The 16,855-nt window shown below is 34.1% G+C and overlaps 3 protein-coding genes across 4 annotated transcripts; all 3 read left to right on the top strand.

The window, feature by feature from the left end:
- Positions 1-1,863: 1,863 nt before the first annotated feature.
- LOC104114759 (8-hydroxygeraniol dehydrogenase-like) lies at positions 1,864-6,022 on the top strand. The gene is made up of 5 exons (XM_009625273.4): positions 1,864-2,083; positions 2,728-2,841; positions 4,210-4,720; positions 5,308-5,461; positions 5,554-6,022. The coding sequence occupies exons 1-5, from the start codon at positions 1,986-1,988 to the stop codon at positions 5,754-5,756; spliced, it is 1,080 nt and encodes a 359-aa protein (XP_009623568.1). The 5' UTR covers positions 1,864-1,985; the 3' UTR covers positions 5,757-6,022.
- Positions 6,023-8,472: 2,450 nt separating this feature from the next.
- Positions 8,473-12,128, top strand: LOC104114760 (probable mannitol dehydrogenase). The gene is made up of 5 exons (XM_009625274.4): positions 8,473-8,949; positions 9,079-9,192; positions 10,298-10,811; positions 11,492-11,645; positions 11,771-12,128. Exons 1-5 carry the CDS (start codon positions 8,852-8,854, stop codon positions 11,971-11,973), a joined length of 1,083 nt encoding a protein of 360 aa, XP_009623569.1. The 5' UTR covers positions 8,473-8,851; the 3' UTR covers positions 11,974-12,128.
- Positions 12,129-13,820: 1,692 nt separating this feature from the next.
- Positions 13,821-16,608, top strand: LOC104114761 (probable mannitol dehydrogenase). 2 transcript variants are annotated; one of them, XM_009625275.4, is made up of 5 exons: positions 13,821-14,065; positions 15,065-15,178; positions 15,354-15,867; positions 15,959-16,112; positions 16,225-16,608. In XM_009625275.4, the coding sequence occupies exons 1-5, from the start codon at positions 13,968-13,970 to the stop codon at positions 16,425-16,427; spliced, it is 1,083 nt and encodes a 360-aa protein (XP_009623570.1). In that variant the 5' UTR covers positions 13,821-13,967; the 3' UTR covers positions 16,428-16,608. The 2 variants fall into 2 exon arrangements, with proteins under 2 accessions (XP_009623570.1, XP_009623571.1); XM_009625276.4 differs by lacking the exon at positions 13,821-14,065 and adding an exon at positions 14,603-14,749.
- Positions 16,609-16,855: the final 247 nt, after the last annotated feature.

The raw sequence follows: 16,855 nt of genomic DNA, 5'->3' as shown, positions 1-16,855 counted from the left end.
TGTTTGGTCTTTCTGTCAAACACATGCACCCATGATTTACCCACATCTGATGGTTATATTATTTACTATGATTATAATAAAAGTATATATTGAAGGGAATCTTAGACAAATGTCACAAATAAGTCTTAATTTACCAATCTCTAGCCATTAATCATAAACTTATCAAAATTATCCAAGCACATATAAAAATTGAAAACTCAAATAAATAAGGTTCTTCTCTCTAATAATCACACGCAATGATCTCCTTTCATATTTTTAAGCGTGATCAGCAATATTAGATGCAAGATGGAAAGAAAATTTTATAGATGAGATAGCAAATAAGTTGAAAAAATACAAAATATAAATATATGCAAGATTCTTTTTTTTAATGGGTATGATTGAAATTCATTGAAAACATATAGATGAGTCAATATTCAAAATTTGAGGAAGATTGGAGGTGATTTGGACTGATTTGGTATCAAAATTCGTAGTTAAAATCGAGTTCAAAAAATTCTTCTGCGACACATGTATCAAACATGTATCACGCATGCATCTCACACACAGGTATACATGAATATACATGTAATATATATTTAATACAAAATATGATACATATGTGATACACAAATGATACACAGTATGATACACATATCATTTTTTTCATGTTTTTCTTCTACTTCGAATTTTCAATTCAAACCACCTCAAACTCCATCAAATTATCCCAAAATTGAGATTCAAACTCCTTAAGATGTACCCGATCTATTCTAATAACACTCACTCAAAAGAAAATAAAATTTTGGCATTTTTTTGCTACAAGTAGCTATTTAGCTAATATTGGTAACATTTGGCTAAAATTAGTAATATTTTATGAATTGGCCAATTTTTGTAATGAGCTACTTATATATGGACATAGCATGCATGTTATATAACCTGTTTGGCCAAGCTTCATTTTGGCTAAAAGTGTTTTTTTTTCAAAGTTAAACTATTTGACCAAGCTTTTAGAAAAGAAAACAAAAGTGATTTTTGAGTTGAACTAGTTTTTGAGAAATAGAAAAAGTAGCTTTTTTTTAAAAGCACTTATGAAAAAAATACATTTCGAAGTATTTTCTAAAAGTTTGGTCAAACACTAATTGTTGCTCCAAAGTATTTTTTAAATTAATTAGTCAAATATAAATTAATTAATCAGCGAAAGTAATTTTTTGAAAAGTACTTTTATAAAAGTATTTTTCAAAATAAGCTGATTTCAAAGGTAACTAGGTGTGACTAGGAGTGGCAAACGGTCGGGTTGGGTTGGAAATGGTTCGGGTTGAAAACGTGTAATGGAAAAAACGGATAAATTATCCGACCCGACCCATATTTAATACGGATAAAAAACGGGTTAACCGACGGATACATGATTTCTTGAATATGAACACTTTTGAGAATTCCTAGTCTCCCAAACTTGAGAAACCCCAATTTGAGGTTTTACAAATGTAAAAGTTAAAACCATTAGTTATCCATTGGTTACCCGTTGGTTATCCATTTTCTAAATGGATAATATGGTTGTTATCCATATTTGACCCATTTTTAAAAAGTTCATTATCCAACCCATTTTTTAATAAATAATATAGGTGGTTAACTGTGTTCTTTTAACCATTTTGCCTCCCCTACGTGTGACTATGGATTTTCCCTGTAAAGCGCGAGTCTCACAAGAGATTCAGGACCAAAATTGATGGCAAACCATTGTCGTTGTATTAACGTTCATCAAACCTGGTAGTTGAACCATTATTGCAAGCCTTTACTACTTTTCTCTAATACAACTACTTCTACGCTCAAAAATAAATTCATTTAGCCCCATCTCCACGTATAGTAGAAATTTTCCTTTTTCTCCATTGAATATTTCTTGAAACAATTCAAAATAGTAATAAAAGCAAAAACCGTCCCAACTAATACTATAAATATATTGGCTTTGCCTATGCGTTTGCTCAGTCTCATTTTCTAGTCATTCTTAGTTTGAATTAAGTGAAATGGCAAAAACTCCAGAAGAAGAGCATCCAGTGAAGGCTTTTGGATTTGCAGCTAGAGACACTTCTGGGGTTCTTTCTCCTTTCAACTTTTCAAGAAGGTACTCATTTTAAGTTACACAAACTCATAACGTCATTATATTTTACACGATCAGTGTAGTTTAACCTATTCTAGTAGGTTAATAGTTACTATTCTTGTCATGTTATATACAATGACGTAGCCACATAGAATAAAGGGTGTTCAAATAGAAAAATTATAGTGAGTATATAGAAAATTATACTATGTATATAGGTCAAAAATTATTTTTTATAAATATATACTCCCTCCGTTTCAATTTATGTGAACCTATTTCCTTTTTAGTCCGTGCCAAAAAGAATGACTTCTTTCCTTATTTGGAAACAATTTACCTTTATGCAATGATTTATAGCCACACAAAATATATGTGCCTCATTTTACACCACAAGTTTAAAAGTCTTCTCTCTTTTCTTAAACTACGTGCCCAATCAAATGAGTTCACATAAATTGAAACGGAGGGAGTACTAAATTTTGACATCCTTTGCAAAATTTCTGGCTTCGCAACTGGTTATATATCACTAAATGGGACATAGATATTTACCTATTATTACATCGTAAGTGATTTGATTGTATAAATATTTTTTTATGTTGTTAGTACATAAAATTTTTGAACTTTTTCTTTTTAGAAAAATGGTTCCATGTATGTGAAATTTTTTTTGAATGGTGCAGGGCTACTGGGGAGAAAGATGTGCAATTCAAAATCTTGTATTGTGGAATTTGCCATACAGATCTTCACTTTATCAAGAATGAATGGGGAATCACTAGATATCCTGTGGTACCTGGGTAATTTATTTCTTCACTTTCTTTCCCCTTTTATTTTGATTTTTGTGTTTGGAAGTTGTGATTTTCCAGTTCATTTTTGTGTTTCTAAGTTGTGATTTTCCAGTTCCTTTTTGCATTTCAAGACAAGTATACTTTCCACCCCCTACTCCGGGGTAATTTTAAAAAAAATAGTCTACCTTTTCTTCATCATTTTTATTGAAAGATATAATTTTAAAAAGTTGATGTCGTAAAAGGATTAAAGTATGAGATGCATCCAATGGAAGAAAATCAAATTAATGTAAGGTGCAAAAAAAAAAAGGAAAAAGAATAAAATTAACACAGGGGGTAAACTTGTGCATTTGATGTTTATACTATAGTTACTTCCACAAAATAAGAAAGAATTAATCTTCGTACAATATTTCAAACCCAAAAAATGATACGGGGAAATGATTCAGCATAATTTTCTACAATTTTAATAGAAGAAAATGATCCTATAAAAAAAATTGTGTATTATTTTTAGATCTCTAAATTTTATTAATATTCTCACAAGTGATGGAGTGAAGGCAGCCTTTAAATCTTTAATGGGTTAATAAAGTTTGCCTTCAGTGCCAGCCCCAAATGTGGTTGGGACTGACATCGGAGCCAATAACTCTACTCCATGCCCCTACAAATTGTCAAAGTAGTAATGCCTCCTTTTCAATTTAGCTTATACATTTCGCTTATCGAGAGTCAAACTATGTAAGTTTGATTAACATTTAAAATATATTTTTTATAATATTTACATGAGAAAAACTGCAACTTATAATACTTTTCATATAATTTTTGAATATCTAAATTTTATTCTTAAAATATTAAATTGAACTAATCTAATTTAGCTTCAAAGTTTAGTCAAATTGACTCTCGATAAGGACTTTCTGATAAGGACTTAAGTAGCTAAGTTTCCAAAGGTGAACATCTCCGGTCCTTTATAGTATAGTCGTAAAGGGCTTCTCCGAAAATTCAGGAAGAAGGCATTCAAAAGGCCGACCACTATCTCATATAGGTATTCTGGTGATAAAATCGACAACTACACGACTATATACCAAGTCATAAGCAATAGCGAAGCCAAGCCGCTGTTAATGTGCCATCTAAATTGAAAACAGATGTAGTAGTTCGAAACTACAAAACATTAACTTATTTGACTCGTTTGTTTATTTCCTTAAAGGATTTAACTTATATGCATTGAATGCATAATATTTTTTCACTATGTAGTAATTTGTGATACTAAAGCTAGTTTCATGTTTATCCGATAATCAACTCATATGTACCAAGATAATCTGATTGTATAAAATGCTTTTTTATATTGTCCGTGCATAGAACTAAAGTCTTTACTTGAATTATTTGACATAGGCATGAGATTGTGGGTGTGGTGACTGATGTCGGTACAAAAGTTGAGAATTTTAAAGTTGGAGATAAAGTAGGAGTTGGATACATGGTAGGATCATGTCGCAAATGTGCAAGCTGTGACAATGATCTGGAGAACTACTGCCCTGGTCAGATACCGACTGTTAATGGTACTAACTCCGATGGAACAGTAACGTATGGAGGTTACTCCGATATCATGGTTTCTGATGAACATTTTGTAGTTCATTGGCCTGAGAATTTGCCAATGGAAGCTGCTCCTTTACTATGTGCTGGAATTACAACTTATAGTCCTTTGAAATATTTTGGACTTGATAAGCCTGGAATGCAAATTGGTGTTGTTGGTCTTGGTGGTCTTGGTCATATGGCTGTGAAATTTGCTAAGGCTTTTGGAGCTAAAGTCACAGTTATTAGTACCTCCATTGGTAAAAAAGATGAAGCCCTTCAACATCTTGGTGCTGATTTGTTTGTACTTAGTAGCCAGCCTCAGGAGATTCAGGTGTGTATAATTCAGTGTTTTTTTGTTTGTTGAATGGAGATTGTATATGTTATGTTGCTTTAAATTGGAGATGGCAAATGGACGGGTCAAACTTGGGCAGGTCTAAACTGGTTAATTAGTACATTGTGTAATGACCCAACGAGGTCACGGGTTCAATTCGTGGAAACAGCCTCTTGCAGAAACTTGCATACAATAGACCATTGTGACACGGCCCTTCCTCGAACCCCACGCATAGCGGAAGCTTAGTGCACCGGGTTACCTTTTTCTTAAGATGGGCGAATAACTTGTCATCGTCATAATCAATCCGTCCAACATGACCCAATCTTACCTCCTTATTGAAAGAAGTTGTAAAGGAGAATTTTTTTTTTTTTACAAATCATTTGCTCAAGTTCTTCCTAATTTGTTTGATTAGGTTTGGGTTACATTTTGACCAATAGTTTGATGGATCATTTCTGATTTAACCTGTTAGGTCAAGTCAACAAATAGGTCATGGCCTAAACCGTTTAAACTTGGACGGATTACTAAAAAAATGGGTTGATTTTACCACCTATACTAAATCTTTGTTTTTTGTGGGCTAAATATAACAGGGTGCATTGAACACAATGGATGGCATTATCGATACAGTTTCTGCAGATCATCCACTTTTGCCATTGCTTGGTATGTTAAAGCCTCACGGGAAGCTTGTTATGGTTGGTGCATATGCAAAACCACTTCAACTGCCAGTATTTCCCTTGATTTTGGGTAAGCACATAACTTTTTTTTTTTCTTACAACGACGGTATATATAACTTAAACTATTAAACTTCATACTGACGTACATAACGTGGAAAACAGGAAGGAAGCTAGTAACTGGGAGTGCTATAGGAGGAGTAAAAGAAACTCAAGAAATGTTAGATTTTGCATCAAAGCATAATATAACACCAGATGTTGAAGTCGTGCCAATGGACTACGTCAACACTGCTGTCGATCGCCTACTAAAGTCCGATGTGAAGTATCGATTCGTGCTCGATATTGGCAACCATTCAAACTCTTCTTAAGATCAAACCATTTTTGGGTTCTTGAAAATCACTGTCTATTTTCTCGCTCGTGTGTTTTAAAAGTCTTTAATAATATCTGTCTTTGCTTACAACTTGTTTGGATGATTGTTATCTATTGTATCGTATTGTATTGTTATCCAAAACAATGTTTGTTTTGATTATTTCATTAAAATTGGTTGTATTGTATTGTTAAATTCATTGTTCCGGAACAATGAAAAATCTCATTTTTTGAAACAACCGATTTGGTGTGGTGGGATTGTTTTCTATTTTTCTTTCCAATTATGCCCTAACTTATTAGTCTATAATTCTATTTACCCTTTACCTTTTTTTTATTTTAACTCCAAATCTCCAACCTATAACCTACTTTGTCTTCGTCCCTTTTTTTTTTCCAGAACTTTTGCCGCTAGGTTTGCCTTCTTTTTCTTTCGTTTTTTCCCCTAACGTGATTTTAAAACCAATTCTTTGTTAATTGCTAATAAGTGAGTTATTCAGCACCCATTTCTTCATGTAAAATAGAAGCGGCCGTTTCTTTGCATTTTGTATCCCCAACTGTTATTTTTATTTTTAATTGGTATTGGTATTGGTATTGGTATTACAAGGATAAAACGCCATTCTAATCAATAATCAAACCGAGAAAGAAGAAAATTTTGGATATTTAACACCCCATTAACATACTAACAAGCATCCCAGTAGAATCTGATGATACTTATCTTTCAATAGTTCTTAAATTATTTTTATGCGTAATTTTTGATAAATTTAATATTTAAACAATTGAGAGTATTTTAGTAAACTTATCAGTTAAAAAATAATAAAATTTTATTTAACAATAAAATCTATCTAAATTTTATATTCATAAAATGATACAACACAAATACAATACGTTATAAAATGATGAGTAATAACCGTCCAAACAAGATGTTAGCTCTATAGTTATCCAAACTTGAAAGACAGTTTCTGGTTTGTTGTATTTTTCTAATTGGCTATGCAATTTTATCACAACTTCTGGCTTCTTTCCTTTGAACTTAAACTAAATATTGAGTTATTGATAGTGCCACGGATGTTAAGTCATTTTCAAACATTGATCTGTCTAGGGGCGGACCCATGTAGAGCCTAGAAGATGAACCCGCTTCGTTAAAAATTTTTGATATTTTATATAGGTTAAATTCTATAAAATATAGATATAATTCTTTGGTTAACTCAATTGATAGAAGATGATCCTTTAGAAATATGTTCAAGTGGGTTCAAACTTTAGTGTAGTCGTGAGTTTGAAACTTGGCTGCAGCATTTGTGCAACTTTTTTTCCCTAGTTTTTGTAGGCTTAAGGGACTAATAAATAGTTACCCTTGTTAGTTAATTCTTCCTTTTCCTCGATGTGCTTTAGTTTTTATCTCTATTTTTGTACTTTATTTTTATTTTACATTTCATCTTTTTACTAAAATATAGTAGGAAATATTTTCCTTTTTATTTTACTTTATAAGGATCAAACTTTTCTACAAAATGAAATCTTACATTATTTTTGCTAAAATATGCAAGTGTAATCTTTAAATTGTTTATAATTTATTAGTTCAACTTAAATTCTTTATTTTATGTTACATTAAAATTATTAATTTACTTTATAAGCTCTCTTCTCTTATAAATTTATATTAGTTTAGCTTAAGTCATAACTCTTTATTTTTTTGTTGTCTTTTGTTTGTAAATTAGAGTCTTTTTTCATTACAGATTTTAGATTTTTTTCAATTTCTAGAGTCTAGAAGGTTTCTAAACTGGGTAAATAGATTTTTAGTTAAAGTAACAAAGGTGAAATTCTTTGAAATAAATTTTTTAAATTAAATAGATAAATTGTTAATAGATTTACTTAAAGTAAGTAGTCTTTGTTAAATATTTTAAATTTTTTGTTCAACTTTCTTTTATAGAAAAAAAGGATGTTGACTGCAACTTTTTTAAGTTGTTCATTTTGTGATAGCCTCTGTTTTAAAAGGCATTTTTGGGGCGAGCTTCAGGGCGAGGCGTACCAAAAATGTCCCGGGGCGATGATGTGGGGCGAAAGTTTCAAGAGGCGTACGCCCGGGCGTTCGGGGCGTATGCCCGGACATTCGGGGCGCGTTTTTTTTAGTAAGGAGTAAGCCCAGAGACTTTTTCAAATTAAAACAAAATTTGTTGAATTAGTCCTTCATATAATACCCAAATTCTCAAAAGTCAGTTTGGTAATTACTCAAAAAGTTTAAAAAGGAACTCAAAAGTATTAAATTTAAAAGTAAAGACCTTTTTTTATGATTTAAGCCCTAATTCATGATTTTTCCAATTTTTTATCTTGTCCGCTAGTCTGCTAATATCTCCCAAAAGTAATAAATATTTAATTTTTTTTACAAATACGAAGAGAACTACATTTTTCTTCATAGCAGCAAATTCAAAGTTCAAATTGCAGGTTAATCATCTTTTTTGTTTCTTCATATAAAAATTTTTATTTTTTTAAACTCAAATTACTTGTGCTTGTAAGTAACGTATAATAGATTATTTTGAAAACACCAGTGATAGCATTATGAATTTAAAGGTAAAAAAAGACATCGGACAAATCTTACTTGACGGTATTAACATTTTTTTTTAAACGTGCTTTCTTGAAATCCCGGGTCCGCCGGGTCCGCCACTGAATCTGTCCACTGATTTTTGGTAAGCTACTAAAGTTTATTCCATTAACCTCTTTTTCTTTGGAGGAAATGATAAAGATAATGACAGTAACAACAAAGATGCCAAACGTGTCCAAATTATGTTTAAAGAATTATTACTACTATCATTTAAGATGGCCAACGTGTTCTGTCAAAGAATTATTCAAATGAATACTTTTTCCCTACCAGTCCATATTGGCAAATGTTGGAAGGAAGCAAAAGCAACTTTTCAAGAATTTAGCTCTATAACACGTCACCAATGACGTCAATTTGTCATCATACTTATATCCACCATTAACAAGCAGCCCATCACTTGCACTTTATTTCACCCATTTTCCATAGTTCTACCACCAATAATAATATTATCTGAGCCACCCCATTTTCATTTAACTTTTTCATCTAAAAGAAAAGAGAAAATTCAAGAATTGGGATATGGAGAAATCACTAGAGGAAGTGCACCCTGTTAAGGCTTTTGGTTGGGCAGCTAAAGACACTTCAGGGTTACTTTCCCCCTTTAAATTTTCCAGAAGGTAATTGATTTTGTCTAAGATATCATTTTTTGTAATAAGGACAAGATTTTGATTTGGTCAACTTAAGGTTAAAGGATCATCTTGGTTAGTGTTTGTGATTTTCTTTGGTTTCAAATGATGTGTTTGTAGGGCAACTGGTGATAAGGATGTGAAATTGAAGATTCTTTATTGTGGTATCTGTCATACTGATCTTCATCAATTGAAAAATGAATGGGGATTTTCTCAATATCCTATGGTCCCTGGGTATGATCCCAATTTTAAATTATTGAAAGTATTATATTTCATGCATATGCAGAACTCTTTTACTAGCTTCTGGTATTTACCACATATTGCATATTTATAGCATTGCTCTTGAGCTATGGTACCACCATAAATTTTAGTTTAGCCAGGAAATAGCCTCTTAATAATTACATTTAAGAAATCACAGCTGTGAGGTGGGCATGAGTACCCCCGATTTAAAACAGGAGAATTTGTTGCTGAAACTGTATGAAGTTTCAGAGAAAAATAAATTAAACTATGATTCCCTTGAACTAATTTTTGAGTTATAGAAACCATGTTAAATGGGAGCTTAGTAGATATTAGTAAGGTCATTTATGCTTACATCCGAAAAATTTGTCCTTTGTCAAAACATTAGGATTTAACTTATAAGCGCTGACGGTATAAAGAAATTTTACACCATCAGCATATTTTAACCTCTTCTAGCTAGTAACCTGCCTTATTTCTATGTTATTAATCCCACTTTGTATGGACTGTTACTGGTAGTTATCGATTATGTGACGTACAACAACAACAACAACCCAGTATAATCCCATTAGTGGGGTCTGGGGAGGGTAGTGTGTACGCAGACCTTATCCCTACCCTAGGGTAGAGAGGCTGTTTCCGATATACCCCCGGCTCCCTCCCTCCAAGAACTCCCCACCTTGCTCTTGGGGTGACTCGAACTCACAACCTCTTGGTTGGAAGTGGAGGGTGCTCACCACTAGTGTGACATGATAGTGTAAAATTTCTTTTAAACAGTAAGTGTAAAAAAGGCAGCCCGGTGCACTAAGCTCCCGCTATGTGCGGGGTCCAGGGAAGGGCCGGACCACAAGGATCTATCGTACGCAACCTTACCCTGCATTGAGCCGTGAAGGGGAACCTTGGCGTAACTGGTAAAGTTGTTGCCATGCTGTTTCCACGGCTCGAAACAGTAAGTGTATCGAAATATAACTCAAACATTAATATTTCTTGCCTAAGGTCTAAGTGTTTTTGGCTCAGTTCAGGATCAGTCCTTGCAACGTTCAAATTCAGTAGCTCTATTTGCTTTCATACTTTTAAATTTGAATTCTAACTCGTATGATGGATGCAGACATGAGATTGTGGGTGAAGTAACTGAGATTGGTAGCAAGGTGGAGAAATTCAAAGTTGGGGAGAAAGCTGGTGTGGGGTGCCTAGTTGGATCATGTCGGTCTTGTGAAAACTGCACCAATGATCTTGAGAACTATTGTTCCAAGGGAATAGCTACCTACTGTGCAACCTACCATGATGGAACACCAACGTATGGAGGCTACTCGGACATGATTGTTGTTGATGAACATTTCGTCGTTCATGTCCCAGAAAACATGCCTCTAGCTGCTGCTGCCCCTCTCCTTTGTGCTGGAATTACAACCTACAGCCCGTTGAGATACTTTGGACTAGATAAACCAGGTCTTCATATTGGTGTAGTAGGTCTTGGTGGACTTGGTCATGTTGGTGTCAAGTTTGCCAAGGCTTTAGGGCTAAAGGTAACGGTAATTAGTACATCTCAAAGTAAACAGAAGGAAGCCATTGAACATCTCGGTGCTGATTCGTTTTTGATTAGCACTGATCCGGATCAGCTGCAGGTAACTACTTCTAATCTTTAACTCTTTCTCTCTACCATCTATTGCTGGATAAAATACTAAAGATGAATGTCCTAACTAGACGAAAACTTTATGACACACAAGGTGCAATAGCTAACAATAAATGAAGGGATAAAATCGAGGATGCAAGAAAACCGGTTTGAGGCACGCTATTGAGGTCTCTGTCTCCGTAGTAGATAAGTGCATTAGTAAAATGACGTCCTACTCCTAAAATACAACTAACCACTCAAGAATCTTCTAATGTGCACTCAAATTGAAGCTCCAAATAACTTAAATCTTCAACTGCTTTTGTAATAATTTAGATCAGACACTTTTGAGGAGAGTGAAATGATAAAGAACTAAAGGATAAAGTTAGGGGAAGTCAAGGTCATATGGAAGATTAACTGATCGATTCCTTGGGATAGTGGGGTAGGTATTCATATAGAGTGAAATATAACCAAGGCACATTTCAGTGAATAGATATGTCCTTCTACTAAGAATGGATACATCTCCTCTGTTAATGACTAGATGTGTTCTACAAAAGATTTGATACATCCTTTTACATAATATTGTGTCTTTTCAGCAATAGGCACATTAAATTTTGAAATCACTCAAAATAAGAACCAATATCTATTGTTATGGGATAACATTGTAGTACTCAACGGTGGTTCCTGTATTCATAGGCTGCTATGGGTACAATGGATGGCATTCTCGATACAGTCGCTGCTACTCATCCTATCTTACCATTGGTTGGGCTATTGAAGACTAATGGGAAGCTTATCTTGCTTGGTGCACTTGAAAAACCCCTCGAGCTACCAGTCTTTCCATTGCTTATGGGTGAGTTGATTACTCTCACTGTCTAGATTTTGGTATGACCGTGCAAGGAATGTGTTATCATCTCATATTTAAATTCTTTTAGTTGCTAGTAGTGTAAATTAGTTGAGAATTGCATATAATGACAGGGAGGAAGCTTGTAGCTGGAAGTGGAATAGGAGGGATGAAAGAGACACAAGAAATGCTTGATTTTGCTGCAAAACACAATATAACAGCAGATATTGAAGTCATTCCGATGGATTATGTAAATACTGCAATGGAGCGTCTCGCCAAGGCTGATGTTAAATACCGTTTTGTCATTGATGTTGCTAAGACCCTTAAAGCAGAATGATTAAGAGTTTTACTTCATACAATTCTAGTATTTTATGATACTTTGAGCATGAAACAGTGAGTTTCATTCCTTCTTGTGAAACATTGCTTTAGAGAATATATAATGAATTATGAGTAGCTTCTCAAATATTGGAATGGGAAGTCTTTTACCTTCAATGAAGCCAAATCTTTTTGCTTACGAGTTACTCTCTCCAGAAGATGGAAACTAATTACTCCTCTATGATCAGATCAGTTCATTAGGCCTATGGAAACCAGAGTTCGACAAGCAAGATAATCCTTGTAAACATCTTGAATGTGAAGCCATTTTAAGCATCTGCTAACATGCTAATATGTTCTCCTAAAGAATAACACATGCTAATCTGCCTCTGTGCTGCTCAGTTTCTGCTTTAAATCTATTCTACTACATTTCTCATATGCTTCTGCATAACTATTTTTTCATTGTTTTAACTTGTTGTTTTTATTCTGCTTTTATATGGCTTTTTGGTACTGTCCCTTCTTGTCTATACTTTCATTAATTAATGTGGTGCTTATGCTTTCCTGATCCAATGGTCTATTCGAAACAGCCTCTCTATCTTCACAAGGTAGGGGTAAGGTTTACGTACACACTACCCTCCCCGGATCCCACGGTATGGGATAATATTGTATGTTGTTGTTTTTGTATAACTATGTTTGTTGGAAACAGCCTCTCTATCTTCATAAGGCAGGGATAAGGTCTGCGTACACACTACCCTACCCAGACCCCACAGTGTGGGATAATACTGGATATGTTTTTTTTGTTGTTGTTTTTGCATAACTATGTTTACGAACTTCAGCACCGTACTAAAGCTTCTACGCTCACGTTACTCTATTCATGGTCTACCGTCTATACTCATAATCTCATTCTCAGCATATCTTCAGTTATACTTTACTATCAACAATCAATGTCTATTAGCAATGTTTAAATCTTTTCTTCATATCTCAATGATTCAACTCAAGATGCCCAGAATCTGAAACGTCCAATCACATTGATTTGTAAAATACTATTAAAAATGATCGACAGAAAAGGCAGGTAATTCTATTAAGCATTTCATCAAACGGCAGGTGTACATAATATACAAAAACTTTACAGAAAGAACATTCGGGTCACATGGGAGGCACATGACATGGTTACCGAACTATTTTCTTAGATTCTTATTCCAATTGTTTAAATCTTAACTAGGGCTGTAGCTATTGATTTTGGCTTTACTGAATATTGTGAAGTGGAGAATATATCTACTTGTCCACATTTGAGATTTAATATCAGTACACATATTCTAACTGAAAACCAAAATGGAAGAATTGCTTACAAGTGTTGGCGCTATTGGAACTTTGTCTTCTTCGATATATCTCTTTAGTTTATGTTTTTTCATATAGTAACGTCTTAAACATTGCCAGAATATTTCCGTGGCTATAAAACATGTTATTAAAAGTAAAATAAGAAATTTAAAATAAAAAAGAGTATCCAAATAAAAGTAAATTTGTTTTAAGCACAAAAAATAAAGAGTGCTACATAAAATGAATTAGGGGAAGTATTGAGTTAGTCATTCACGAACAGGAAGAGGAACCTTGGAGCAACGATAAAATTGTTCATGTGTGACTTACATGTCACGGGTTTGAACTGTGAAATTAGCAAACTAATGCTTGTATCAGGTATGCTCGATCCTTTTCTAGATCGCGTGTAAACACGGATGTCTGTTGTGTCTAAGGTCCACTGAAAATAACACTTTTTTTAATTGCCAGTCCGTATTGGCAACTCTGGAAGGAAACAAAGCAAATTTTCAAAGATTTTATTTCTCTAACAATTGACTAATGCCATCAAATCTGTGTCATACTTAGACACCATAATATACAGCCCATCACTTTAACATTTATCTCCCCATTACCTATAGTTCTACCACCAAATAATACAACACTTAGCAGAATTGTGCAGTGAAATTGAATTTCTTTGAGTTAGTAAAAAAATTCGAGAATTGTGTGATGGAGAAATTACCAGAGGAAGTGCACCCAGTTAAGGCATTTGGTTGGGCTGCTAGGGACACTTCTGGATTCCTCTCCCCCTTCAAATTCTCCAGAAGGTATATATATATCTTTTGATGATTTTTTTAAAAAAGATAAAAAAAAATTAAAAAGATAAATTCCTTGAGCAGAGGATCTACCGGAAACATGCTCTTTATTTTCATAAAGTAGGAGTAAGGTACCTCCCAGAAGATTACACTATGTTTGTTGTTTAAAAAAGATAAATTAACAAGAACAAAATGCAGGGGAGACTAGAGTAAAACGGTAAAACCTCTACAAAATACAAATATGGACATACCCTCAAATCTCTTTACTTTAACATGTGCTAACTAATAAAGTATGTTGCATATTACTACAATTCAAAAAGATCATATATGGATTTCTTCTTTGGCCTCTTCATTACTGTTCTCTCGTTCAAATCTACTGAGAATTGTTTGAGCCGAGGGTTTTTCGAAAACGTAAGGTTTGTCATATATTTTATTCTCCCAAGACCCCACAACGTGGGAATACATTGGATACGTTGTTGTATAGGTTTCTTCTTTGTTTTGCGCTTAAGCTTTGTTCAAAAAACACACTAGAGAATCATGGTTCAACTGATTTAGAATGTCTTCAACATGTAGTTGAACAATCTCTTTAGGATAATCATTTTTTAAAATCACATTTTCCACTGAAGAATCAAGATTGAGTTGTTCTCTAACCTCTTGCGTGCGTTATCCAACAATGGCGTTGTGCTCATCTTCAAGGTCCAAATAATCGTCGTTTCTATATGTATGCATCATCACTTTGTGTTGTTCAATTATGTTGTAATGGCACGGTCCACATAATTGTCATCTCTATATGCATCATTACTAACATTTAGAGAACCTTTTAATTGCAATTATAAGAGTGTGAGTAGCTTCACTACAGCTCATGTGACTAGGCGTAAACGGAGAAGCAAAAGCTCTTAAATTAATACACTTGAGTTTATCTGAGAAATCATTTTTGTAACAAGGACAAGATTTTGTTCTGATCATTTTGATTAAAGTTTGTAATCTTTTGGTTTGAAATGATATTTGCAGGGCAACTGGTGATAAGGATGTCAAATTGAAGGTTCTTTTTTGTGGTATCTGTCACTCTGATATTCATCAGTTGAAGAATGAATGGGGTTCTTCTCTATACCCTATGGTCCCTGGGTATGGTCTCAACTTTTAGATTCTTGATTATTAGTAAGGTCATTTTCGCTTACATGCAAAAGATTAGTCCTTTGTCAAAAGTAGTTGTTGCCTAATGTTTTAAGGGATTTGGCTCAGCATAGGATCATGCAAAAGATTAGTCCTATTCATACTTATAGTTATTTGATGGATTCAGACATGAGATCGTGGGCGAAGTAACTGAGATTGGTAGCAAGGTAGAAAAGTTCAAAGTCGGAGAGAAAGTTGCTGTGGGAGGGTATTGTGGATCATGTCGATCTTGTGAAAACTGCACCAACGATCTTGAGAACTATTGTTCCAAGGGAATAGCCACTTACAATGCAATCTACTATGATGGAACACCAACGTATGGAGGCTACTCAGACATGATTGTTGTCGATGAACATTTTGTTTTTCATGTCCCAGAAAACTTGCCCCTAGCTGCTGCAGCCCCTCTCCTTTGTGCTGGAATTACAACCTACAGCCCGTTGAGATACTTTGGATTAGACAAACCAGGTGGTCACATTGGTGTAGTAGGTCTTGGTGGACTTGGTCATGTTGGTGTCAAGTTTGCCAAGGCCATGGGGCTAAAGGTGACAGTAATTAGTACATCTCGAAATAAACAGAAGGAAGCTCTTGAACGCCTCAGTGCTGATTCGTTTTTAGTTAGCACTAATCCGGATCAGTTGCAGGTAATTACTTGTAATCTTGAACTCTTTACTTCAACCATCTATTGTCATAGAATAACATTTTGGTTCTCGACATTGTTTCCTATATCCATAGGCTGCTATGGGCACAATGGATGGCATTCTTGACACAGTATCCGCGGATCACCCCATCCATCCATTGATTGGGCTATTGAAGTCTCAGGGGAAGCTTATATTTCTTGGTGCACCTGAAAAACCCGTCGAGCTACCAGTCTTTCCATTACTTATGGGTGAGTGGATTATATTTTATCAAGATTTTCGTGTAATTACTGTCTCATATTTAAACTCTTTTTTAGCTCCTAGAAATGTAAATAAGTTGAGAGTTACTACATATAATGACAGGGAGGAAGCTTGTAGCTGGCAGTGGGATAGGAGGAATGAAAGAGACACAAGAAATGCTTGATTTTGCTACAAAACACAATATAACAGCAGATGTTGAAGTCATTCCAATGGATTATGTAAATACTGCATTGGAGCGACTCGCAAAAGGTGATGTTAAGTACCGGTTTGTCATTGATGTTGCCAAGACTCTTAAAACCGAATGATTAGGAGGTTTGCTTTGTCTAATTCTAGTATTTTATGATGTTATGGGCATAAAACAATGAGTTTGATTTCTTCTTGTGAAACATTAGTTAAGAAATTATATGATGAATTAAGAGTAGTTTCTTAAAATATTGGAAATTATGGGATGTCTTTTATCTTCAATGCAGCCAAATCTTTCGTTTACATGTTACTTTCTCTACAAGATGGAAATTTAGTACTAATAATATTAAACATATATTACAAAAAAACTGTGCAATAAACCTGATCAAGGAGAACTCAATCATCAGCATATTGACCGATGTTAGCAGTTTGAAAAATACAACGAAGACGATATTGGTGTTCAATGTTTAGCCAGATCGTGTCGGTTGTCAAATACTGAGCCAAAACTTAAACTTTATGAGTTCAGCCTTTGAGTTCCTATCATTTAATC

This window comes from Nicotiana tomentosiformis, chromosome 5 (genome assembly GCF_000390325.3).
Source record: "Nicotiana tomentosiformis chromosome 5, ASM39032v3, whole genome shotgun sequence".
NCBI classification, from domain to species: domain Eukaryota; kingdom Viridiplantae; phylum Streptophyta; class Magnoliopsida; order Solanales; family Solanaceae; genus Nicotiana; species Nicotiana tomentosiformis.
This window is presented reverse-complemented; position numbering and strand designations above follow the sequence as displayed.

Bases quoted from the DNA above. Each gene is read 5' to 3' on its own strand.
- LOC104114759 (XM_009625273.4), top strand. From the start codon at position 1,986: ATGGCAAAAACTCCAGAAGAAGAGCATCCAGTGAAGGCTTTTGGATTT. The intron at 2,084-2,727 runs GTACTCATTTTA...TGAATGGTGCAG, and splicing joins CCTTTCAACTTTTCAAGAAG to GGCTACTGGGGAGAAAGATG. The intron at 4,721-5,307 runs GTGTGTATAATT...TAAATATAACAG, and splicing joins GCCAGCCTCAGGAGATTCAG to GGTGCATTGAACACAATGGA.
- LOC104114760 (XM_009625274.4), top strand. From the start codon at position 8,852: ATGGAGAAATCACTAGAGGAAGTGCACCCTGTTAAGGCTTTTGGTTGG. The intron at 9,193-10,297 runs GTATGATCCCAA...TGATGGATGCAG, and splicing joins CAATATCCTATGGTCCCTGG to ACATGAGATTGTGGGTGAAG. The intron at 11,646-11,770 runs GTGAGTTGATTA...ATATAATGACAG, and splicing joins AGTCTTTCCATTGCTTATGG to GGAGGAAGCTTGTAGCTGGA.
- LOC104114761 (XM_009625275.4), top strand. From the start codon at position 13,968: ATGGAGAAATTACCAGAGGAAGTGCACCCAGTTAAGGCATTTGGTTGG. The intron at 15,179-15,353 runs GTATGGTCTCAA...TGATGGATTCAG, and splicing joins CTATACCCTATGGTCCCTGG to ACATGAGATCGTGGGCGAAG. The intron at 16,113-16,224 runs GTGAGTGGATTA...ATATAATGACAG, and splicing joins AGTCTTTCCATTACTTATGG to GGAGGAAGCTTGTAGCTGGC.